The sequence below is a fragment of the Nematolebias whitei genome, chromosome 16 (genome assembly GCF_014905685.2).
Source record: "Nematolebias whitei isolate Nwh7 chromosome 16, NemWhi1, whole genome shotgun sequence".
NCBI classification, from domain to species: domain Eukaryota; kingdom Metazoa; phylum Chordata; class Actinopteri; order Cyprinodontiformes; family Rivulidae; genus Nematolebias; species Nematolebias whitei.
In genome coordinates, this window is record NC_056513.1 from 5642102 (window position 1) to 5652164 (window position 10063).

At 38.0% G+C, this 10063-nt stretch overlaps 1 protein-coding gene across 1 annotated transcript; it reads left to right on the forward strand.

Annotated features, from left to right (window-relative positions):
• The first annotated feature begins 2633 nt into the window (after positions 1 to 2633).
• LOC119423036 (gastrula zinc finger protein XlCGF57.1-like) lies at positions 2634 to 5090 on the forward strand. The gene is made up of 4 exons (XM_037690447.1): positions 2634 to 2745; positions 3691 to 4129; positions 4208 to 4258; positions 4343 to 5090. Exons 1-4 carry the CDS (start codon positions 2634 to 2636, stop codon positions 5088 to 5090), a joined length of 1350 nt encoding a protein of 449 aa, XP_037546375.1.
• Positions 5091 to 10063: the final 4973 nt, after the last annotated feature.

Sequence of the window (10063 nt, forward strand, 5' to 3'; positions counted from 1 at the left end):
TATTTAATCACACACAAAATAATTCACACCAGACAGAAACTCTATGATTGTGATGTATGTGGACGGATGTTTAGCTTTAAGAGTAATTTAAACCGACACATGAGAATCCACACAGAGCCAAACTCCTTCGGTTGCGACGTGTGCGGACAAGCGTTTAACTTTAAGAGTAATTTATGCAGACACATGAGAATCCACACATGAGACAAACCGTTTGTTTGTCGTGCATGTGGACGAGGATTTGGCTCAAAGGCGCAGCTAATGGCACGTGAAAATCCACACGAGAGGGAAGGCAGTTTGAATATCAAAGTGGTTTCGGCCTATTTGATGAGGTTATTAGTTTGTGTTGTGTGGAAGTTACTTGTTACTTTGTGTATACCGTTCTGCTTTTTTGTGATTGTTTATTTTTGCAAAGCCGTTTACAACCAGAATAGAATGCCATAATTTGGGAAACTTGATAATCCCTTATTTGTTCACAATGGAAACGTAGCAAATGTTGACACTAAGAAGTTGAACCATTTTTAAGAAACGATAAAGCTGATGGCAGCAACACATCGAAAAAGTACTGGTTCATGTTTTCTACTGTTTTCCCCCCTTTCTTTTAGAAACAGTCTGTAAAAGTCTAAGACCTGAGGAGACCATTGGAGTTTTTTTGGGGAATGTTGTCCCGTTCTGGTCTGGGTGGATTCTAGCTGTTCAACAATCCTTGGTCTTGATTTTTGGCTGAATGGGAGCAGATGTTCTAAAACCTGTATATACTTTTCTGCATTGATAGTTCCTTTCCAAATGTGTAAGCTGCCCATGCCAGAAACACTAATGCACCCACATACCATCAGAGAGGCAGACTTTTAAACTGTGCGCTGACAATAAGTTGCATGGTCCTTCTCCTCTTTAGTAATGGAGGATGTCGTGTTTGTGGATTCTTAAAAAAAACAGCAACTTCAGATTTGGATCCGTCTGACCTCAGAACAGTTCTCCACGTTGTTTCAGGTCACTTTAAATTAGCTCTGGTCCAGAGAAGACGGCAGCGGTTCTGGGTGGGGTTCAGATACGGCTTCTTCTTTGCCTGATAGCGCTTTAAGCAGCATTTGTGGATTAACTGTGCTTACAGATCTGTGGAAGGGTTCCTGAGCCCAGAACAGAACCAGACCTGGTTTTAATGCAGTGGCCCCCGAGGGACCGAAGATCATGACCAGCCAATGTTGACTTTCAGACTCTAGATACTAGTTTCACTTTCTGAAATGATTGACAAAAAGTATTGATCTTTTTCACAATATTCAATTCGTTGAGCTGCACGTGAATGTTCAGTCCCTTGCTCCATTGTTTTGTACTTTTGTAAGTAAGATCTTTTGTTTACAATAAAAATAAATTTGGAGGGGGGAAACAGCGTTATTTTGTTCATTTATAAAGTTTTTTGATATCACAATACAAAGCAGCTACCAACATACATTTAATAAAATGAACAAAAGCCAGGGAGATTAATCCAGTAAATACAGTTTAGTGCATAAATCAAATATTTTAACAGTTTTTCTGTTTTTAGAGTCAGAGATGTTTACAATGTACTGTCCCGACTCCTTGTGGAACGCCAGGGAAAAGGAAATGACGTGATTTGTGTTTGTGGTATTTCTCTTAAGAGTATTATTAGATTATTACATAGTTATTTCTGTTTTTTGCTTTTGATATTGTGGACTCCAAACAATACACTGTCCCAACCTAAACAGAAATCCGAGTCAATCTTGGTCTGGATGAACCGAATTTCTTCTTTCCATAAGGCGCCCGTAGTGTGACAGAGCCAGATGTTTCAGATTCAGACTCACAGACAATGTTTCACACATACAGTATAGCTTTCTTAAATTTTAACATGCACTGCTTGGCAGGGAAACATCCATGTATTAATATATATTCTATACTCTCACTTTGTGTATAATGAAGTATCTATAAGGAAAGTTTCACACATTCATTCAACCTTTATTTTTGACCCAGTTTAGACTATGAACAGGAGGAGTAAAATCTGTTTGAAATAATGATATCGAATATAATTTTTGGATTTGTCTGGTGTTTGTTTACCAGAATGGCAGTGGGCGGCGGCGTTCACGCGCACACACACATTTGTTCATAGACCTTTTCATTCAACCTTTATTTAAACAGGTTAGTCCCATTGAGCCACGAGAACTCATTTACAAGAGAAACCTGAATTTTAACACAGAGTGATAACATTGACAGCAATAGACATTCAAATGATGCATACAATTTTAAGATTTTTTTTTTTTTTTGGGGGGGGGGGGTAACAATTGAAAACAAAATGATATGTTTATAAGGATATCCTTGTAAAAGATTAATAACCTCAATGGCTTTCTTTCCTATTAAAATAAAGGTTTAATAAAATGTTAACTCTCTAAGCTGAAGCGTTGACAGGCTGCAGTTCACGATTTGAACTGCAGGTGGCGCTGCGTAGAAACCAACGCGGCAGCTCCGCCGCGATAAATTCACCAAAAGAAGAAACGCAAAAAATTCTCTCCTTTCAAACGTATCTTTAGCTTTTAAGCTAGTTTTAACGTCTATAACGTTTACTAAAACATGGAGTTAGACCCAGCTATGTCTGCTTAATGACTGTTTAGGGGAATTTTGTTTTAAAGATGTGGAAACGGCAGCAGGTCGAAGAAAGACTGTTGGAAACGTCGCAGCTTTTTGGAAGAACGGAAAACCTGCGACAGAAAATAGATCCTGTTTTCACCCATCACAGACCAGGTTTGTGTGTTTGTTTAATAAATTAATAATCATCCACATATTTATACATTTACCCCAAAACGTTAATGTAAAAATACCACCAAGCAAATGAATATAGATTTGGAAATTTTTGATGCATAAAATTAGATTAATCGCAACACTGCATAAATCAGAAAGGTCATCCAACCCATAAAAAATGAATCAGTAATTTAAGTGTTTTTAATGAAACTATAAACATTTAGGCCTGTTGACTGAATTTAAAGGTCTTTAAAATAACTTTAATGATACCTAGATCATGTGTATCTGTGTTAAAAATAGGAAAGTTGCAGCATTTTAAAGTAAAAACTATGAAGATTGTTAGTGTCCTGAATTCTGATTAAAAACAATTTGAAAAGTTCATAAAATTCTGCTTAATTTCTACATATTTTCAGACATTCTTGCATGAAAATTCAGAATGTTTTAACTTTTTTAATGACATAAAAAACTCATAATAAGGTTGTTTTATTCGATAATCAATAATAGATCTTAATTCACCCCAACGATTGAGTTTATTACTGCAGGAATTTATAATATAAATATAAAAACTAAAAGTTTTTTTTTTTTTTTTTTTTACCTTCAGGAAAATCAAACAGTTTTTTTGGTGCAAAAACTCAAATTTTAGTATTATGGTATGTCATAGTAAACAACTAAATGACAAATTCAGTTCTGGGTAATTTTCCTATTTTTGATCTAATCGAGGTCCCATTATTCCAATTTACTAGACAAGAAAAGTATATTTTTTTATACAGAATAAGTTAAAGTCATATAAATATCCACAAATATACTATCATATAGATGTGCTGTTATTAAATTATTAGAATGAAATAGTCTGGCAGTAACCTTTTCATTCACATGGAGTTCACAACAATCAGTTCACAGATGATGTATGTGTAAGTTACAGTTGCTCATAATGTACTTGTGCTTCAGTTTCCCCTGCAGATGTTCAGCAGATCGTGGTGGTTAAAGAAGAAGCTCCTCAAAAATGGAGACCTGATGTGGACCAGCAGGACCCTGAGCCCCACATGAAGGAGGAAGAGGAGGAACTGTGGACCAGTGAGGAGGGAGAGCACCTTAACGAGGAGGAGACTGACGCCACCATGTTTTCATTCACTTCAGTTCATTTAAGGAGTGACGATGAGGATGAGAAACCTCTGCTCTTACAGCTTCATCAAACTGAAGATGGAGGTCCTCCTAGCAGCAGCTCAGCTGACCTGATGAAAGAAGAATCTGGTGGAGAGGAGTGTGGAGGGGCAGGAAGTATCTTGAACTCAAATCTAAAGACTCATGAAGACAATTCCAGCTCTTCAGACACTGAAGTCAGTGAGGATGATGAAGAGGAAGAGGATGTGAACGATCCTGATGCCCGGTTGAAACAATTATCAGATTCTGGGTCTACAGCTGAAGACAGTTGTGTTGGAGTAAATTTAACTCCGGCTTCAGGCAGGAAAATCCGAACAAGTCCAAAATTATTCGGTTGTGATAATTGTGGTAAAAGGTTTACCAGAAAAACAACCCTAAACACACACATGAGAGTCCACACAGGAGACAAACCGTTTGTTTGTGATGTTTGCAGGCAGAGATTTAGCCGAAAGAACACTTTAAACATCCACCTGAGAGTCCATACAGGACAGAAACCTTTTAGCTGTGATGTTTGTGGACAGATATTTAGCCATAAAACAACTTTAGTCACACACATGAGAGTCCACACCGGCCAGAAGCCCTTTGATTGTGACGTTTGTGGACAGAAATTCAGCCAACAGGCACATTTAATCACACACATGAGAATCCACACCGGAGACAAACCATTCGACTGTGATGTCTGTGGGCAAAAATTTAGCCACAAGACAACGTTGGTTGTCCACACGAGAATCCACACTGGAGATAATCCGTTTGTTTGTGACGTTTGCGGACAAAGATTTAGACGCAAGAACACTTTGAACAGACACCTGAGAGTCCACACAGGACAGAAGCCGTTCAGCTGTGACGTGTGTGGACAACGATTTAAACATAAAAACACTTTAGTGGGACACATGAGAGTTCACACTGGGCAGAAACCATTCGGTTGTGAGGTGTGCAGTCAAAAATTTGTCCAAAGATCCCATTTAACTGCGCACACGAGAGTGCACACGGGACAGAGACCGTTTGGTTGTGACGCGTGTGGACAGAGATTCAGCCGAAAGCCACATTTGACCGCGCACATGAGAATCCACACAGGAGACAAACCGTTTGGTTGTGAGGTGTGCGAACGAAGGTTCAGCCAAAAGGTGAATTTAAACACGCACATGAGACTCCACTCGAAAGAGAAACCATTTGTTTGTGACGTATGACGAAAACGATTTTTCCAAATATAAGATGATGCTATAAACTTCAATACATTTATCATCAGGTCTAAAAAGTTTAATCAAAGAGTCAATGTAGAAATGTCATATAGAGCTGAAACCAGATGTTTACATACACTATAAAAAGACATATTTTGTCTGACATTAAATAAGAATAAACATTTCTTGTTTTAGGGTCAGTTAGGATTAACAAAATACATTAAGTTGTGACTAAACATTTTAGGAAATCCCAAATGATGATGTCATAATTTTTGGAAGTGTTTGATCTGACATAATTTTATGTGACATCTCAAACACACTGTCTTATTGTGTGGCATCTTGGGAATTTTTTTAATAAATCAGCGAAGATGTCAAGAAGAGAACCATCAACAGCTCTGGTTCATCTCTGGGTGCAGTTTCCATATTTCTGCAGTTGAAATCTAAGCACCATGGGAATGTTCATCATATCGCTCAGGAAGGAGACGGGTTCTGTGTTCCTGAGGTGAAATGTGTGACTCAACCCCCCAAACAAAAGCTGCAGACCTCGTGAAGATGCTGCTGAAGCTGGTCGGAGTGAAACGAGTCCTGGACCAACGTGGACTGAAAGGCCACTCGGTGAGGAAGAAGCCGTTTCACCAAAAGCTCCAAAATATAAAAAAGGGACAGATTAGTTTGTAAATGGACACAGAGACAAACACCTTAATGTTTGGAGACGTGTCCTGTGGTCTGATGAAGTCCCCCAGCTGTGAAGCACGGAGGTGGCAGCATCATCTTGTGGGGTCTGTTGCTGCAGGAGGAACTGGTCCACTTCACTAAATAGACGGCGTCACGAGGAGAGAACATTCAAGCATCATCTCAAGAGATCGGCCAGAAGGTTGAAGCTTGGATACAAACGTGTCCTCCAGATGGACAGTGACCCTCAGCACTCTGTGGCTTAAAGATAAGAAAGTCCATGTTCTGGAGCGGCCATTACAAACCCTGATGTCAGTCCTAGAAAAGATTTGTGGGCGGAGCTAAAAAGCCAATATGGCCTCCAAACCTGACTCGGTTTCCACCAGTTCTGTCGGGAGGAACGAGACAAAATTTCAGCAAACTATCGTGGGAAGGAAACTCAAAGCTTCTGACCCGTCAGTTTAACGATACCGAATACTTTAAAGTTGTTACTTTAAAGGATTGACTAAATGTTTGTCATTATCTGGACATTTGTTCAGAACAGAAATATCTTTACTGACCTAAAACTGGAATGGCTCATTTTTTGTCGGGGAGGAAAAATGGTTGTCTTTTTATACAATTTATGTAAACATGAAGTTTTAATTGTTTATGACATAAACATAATACCATTTAATAAAAACGTATAAACACATCTCCATCGTGGTTTTGTCACGTGCACGTTGCACTTGTCTTTTGTGTCTGAGCTACATTTAATTGGTGATTTATTTTTGCCATTTGTGCTTAAAATGTAAAGGTAAAAATCTGTTCATTGTTAATGTTCCTCCAAAAAGTCTGGTGAAGTTCGTTTATATTTGGACAAAAAGTTTCCAGGATGGATTATAATACTGTTTGAAACAGCGTTCTGTCGCTGTGCTTCAGTTTTAAACTGTTAAAATAAAACCTCTGAAAATAAATAATGCCCTAGAAATGTTTATAGATTTATTTAAAGAGGTTTTTTTAAAGTTATTGTTGCACTCTGGTTTTGCAGTAGTAACTTTATAATTATATTTATAATCTACAAAAGTCTTGTCAATAAGCATCTGATCATATTTATATAAAATGTGGATCCCAGCTGACGTTTTATTCACAGTATTTTCTGTATTTACTGTAGTTTTTTAACTACATTTTTATCCTCATGCACATTTTATTTGCTGTAACTCAAAAGGCTGAGGATGAAAAGTTTTCTCCTAATATAAATAAACCAAAATGTTTATTTAAAATGGAGAAAAACACAAAAAAATTAAGTCTTAATTGGAAATAATTCAATTATATAAGTCTCGTTTAGAGGTTTCCTTGGAAAAATGATTGATGAAAACATAAATTGGATCAATTATCGTTTGTTTTTGTAACACTATTGGTGAAATTTATTGTTTAGTGCAGCAGTTTTCAAAGTTTTCCCAAAAGCTGACCCCAACTTTTGTTTGAAATATTACTAATAATAAACCAATTAAACGTTAAATTTGTTGATATACAAACACCCGTAAAAAAGACAACTGTTCTGCTCTCAGCAGCAGTTTTTACATTTAATTTGGAAATTATTTCACATCTCATCAAGTGGAGTTTTAAAATTTGAACCAAGTTTATTTTGTTAAAGAGAATTTGCTAAATTTGTTTCAGGTTGAATCATAAAGCTTCTTTGTTTTAATTAATTTTGTGTCAGTAAATCTTTTTATTATTATTATTTACACTTCTGGAGTTTTCCTTCCAGCATTAATGTTGTCGAACCTTAAATTTTCTGTTATATTTATTATATTTACACTGTTATAATTGCAAATGAAGCCACTTGGCTAGTTTTAGTTTCCATTTTAAGCCCTTACCTGTCGTCTGGCACCAGAACGAGACCATGAACAGCGTCTGAAATGACTTCTTTAACCACAAATGAGAAATAGAAACTGCAAACACGGCTCATTTTTCTGTTATTGAGTTTTGGAAGGAAAGAACTCTGAAGCTAAAATTACATTTATTCCATGATGTTAAAATATAAGATGTTTGACTAAAAGAACATGTTAATTTTACACATGTTTTTATTAGAAAAAAAAAATTCACATTCAGTCATGTTTCTAATCCGTGCAGGTAAACTGGAATTATTTAGAGATAGTATAATAAAGACAAAACAAAAAATTAGAAAATAAATATACACAAAATCTGGATAAACTGTTAATTTCACCATCAAAACCAAAATGTAGTTGAAGTTTTCACGGGACTAATCAGTTTTCAATGAAGATGCAGAGCTCTAAACTCATTCTGGGAACAATTAAAATATTTTGTCAGCTGATAGAAATAACACAAGCCACTTCTCATTTCTCATTCGATCTGCTTTAATACATTTCCACTATTATCAGTAATTGTTAAGGTTTCGTTAGCTTTCGAGCTGGCCATGGCCTCTGTTTTTGCTGCGTTTATTTTCAGAACTTTACTCTCAAGTGCCTGATGCCACCGTCTGAAACTGTCTTGGAGATTAACTTCAGAATCTCCAGCCACAACTAGGTCATCTGCATACAACATATCCCATGGCACCTCTCTCCTAAAAAGCTCAGTAACTGTGTCCATCACAACAATAAACAGTGGGCTGAGACACGAACCCTGATGAACGCCAACTTTAATTTCAAATGCTGTTGTGTTGCCTTTGCCAGTTCTGACTGTTGTTTTAACACCTTCGTACATGGAACTAACAATCTGAACTAGCTTCTCCGTAATGCCTTTCTGTCCGAGGCTCCAGTAAACCACTTCTCGCGGGACTCTGTCGAAAGCTGAATGAAAGTCGAAATGATTCCATAAGCCACTTTTAGTTTCCATTAATTATTAAAACTTTAGCTGGTCATTAAAATGTTTTGCAACACAGAAACCTGGAAGTCTGGGATTGTTTCTTGGGTGTTGTTTTTTTTTTTTTTTGTCGCCTTTAAGTTCAGCCGGATCAAGAGTTTTGTTCAGAACCGGCCCGTCAGAATATCCCTGTTGTCTGCACCAGAAAACAACAAAACAAATGCATGACAAAAATAAAATGCAGAGACAACATTTACCCGCAGGGAACAGCAACTATCTGGTAATCACGTGTTTCTAATTTTTATTTTCTGTTAAAAATCTTTTGAAGAATGAAGAATGATCATCTTGTCATAAAATCTACGTTATACCTTCTAGCCCAGTTCAGTAGGAATATAAAGAAGATAGTTCTGTTTGTCTTCGGTTCTTATTTTAGACAACAAAGGACAAATAGAACTTGGATGTGTACAGAAATGTGAAACAGGGCAGCTATGTATTTTTAATGGTGGTTAAATCAAATTTAACTCAAGCGATGATCGTGTTCTGATTTACCAGAACTGTTCAGAACCTCATGCAGCGTTCGTGATTAAACAGTTGCTGCTGGTTCTTGCTGTGTTCCTCTCGGCTTCGTGTTAGGGTCCGCATCTCAGAGCAGCGGGTGGCACCGCCTCGTCTCCTGCTGGTGGAGCAGCGTGGCAGGAGGGGCAGCATTCAGCCTCCTGCCCTGGAACTTCTGGTTCTGCAGCTGAAATGAGGTCCAGGTTTGGTCCGATGGAGGCCGCTGCCAGCTGAGTTATCTCAGGAGTCTCTTCAGCTGGTGTCTCCTCTGGAGCAGCTTCAGCATCCGTCTCCTCAGCAGGATATGAACCTTCCTCCTGCTGGGCTGCAGCGTCAGCAGAACTTTCTTCTGCAGCTGGGTTCAGTTCATCGTCTTCACCCTCTGCAGACTTTCCCTCCTTGTTTGGACCATCAGCAGCTTCTTCATCTCCCCACAGAGAAGCTGATGACTTTCCATCAGTTCCTTTTCTGTGCACAACGTTCACCTGGGTGTCCTCATGCCAACTGGTCAAGATCCTCCCAGCTGTGAGCAGATCTGACACAAATGGAGGAGAAGCTGCCGTCAGTGTTTCATACAGACAACCCGCAGAATGACCATCTGCACCAGCAGTGTTCAGTCCTGGTCCTAAAGGGCCATCACCCTGCGTGTTTTAGATGATTTTGTGCTTTGCCATGCACGCTTTGAATGGATGAGAGATTAACAGGCTGACACAGAACTTGAAGACCTGCTGAAGAGTAGGGAATCATCTAAAGCATGCAGAATAGAGGCCCTTGAGAACCAGGACTGGACACCACTGGTCTAAACTTGTATGATCACTTTAAACTGTTCACCTTTCCGACTAAATTATACAATAAACAAAGGTCTTCCATCAACTCCTGTTTAATTTTGCTTTAAAGCAAACAGACTTTTGTGATATATATATATATATATATATATATATATATATATATAT

What these genes read in the sequence shown, in the direction of transcription:
- LOC119423036 (XM_037690447.1), top strand. Translation starts at nt 2,634, where the DNA reads ATGTGGAAACGGCAGCAGGTCGAAGAAAGACTGTTGGAAACGTCGCAG. An exon ending in TTTCACCCATCACAGACCAG is followed by an intron (nt 2,746 to 3,690) that starts GTTTGTGTGTTT and finishes CTTGTGCTTCAG; the next exon opens with TTTCCCCTGCAGATGTTCAG. An exon ending in TGTGATAATTGTGGTAAAAG is followed by an intron (nt 4,259 to 4,342) that starts GTTTACCAGAAA and finishes TTGCAGGCAGAG; the next exon opens with ATTTAGCCGAAAGAACACTT.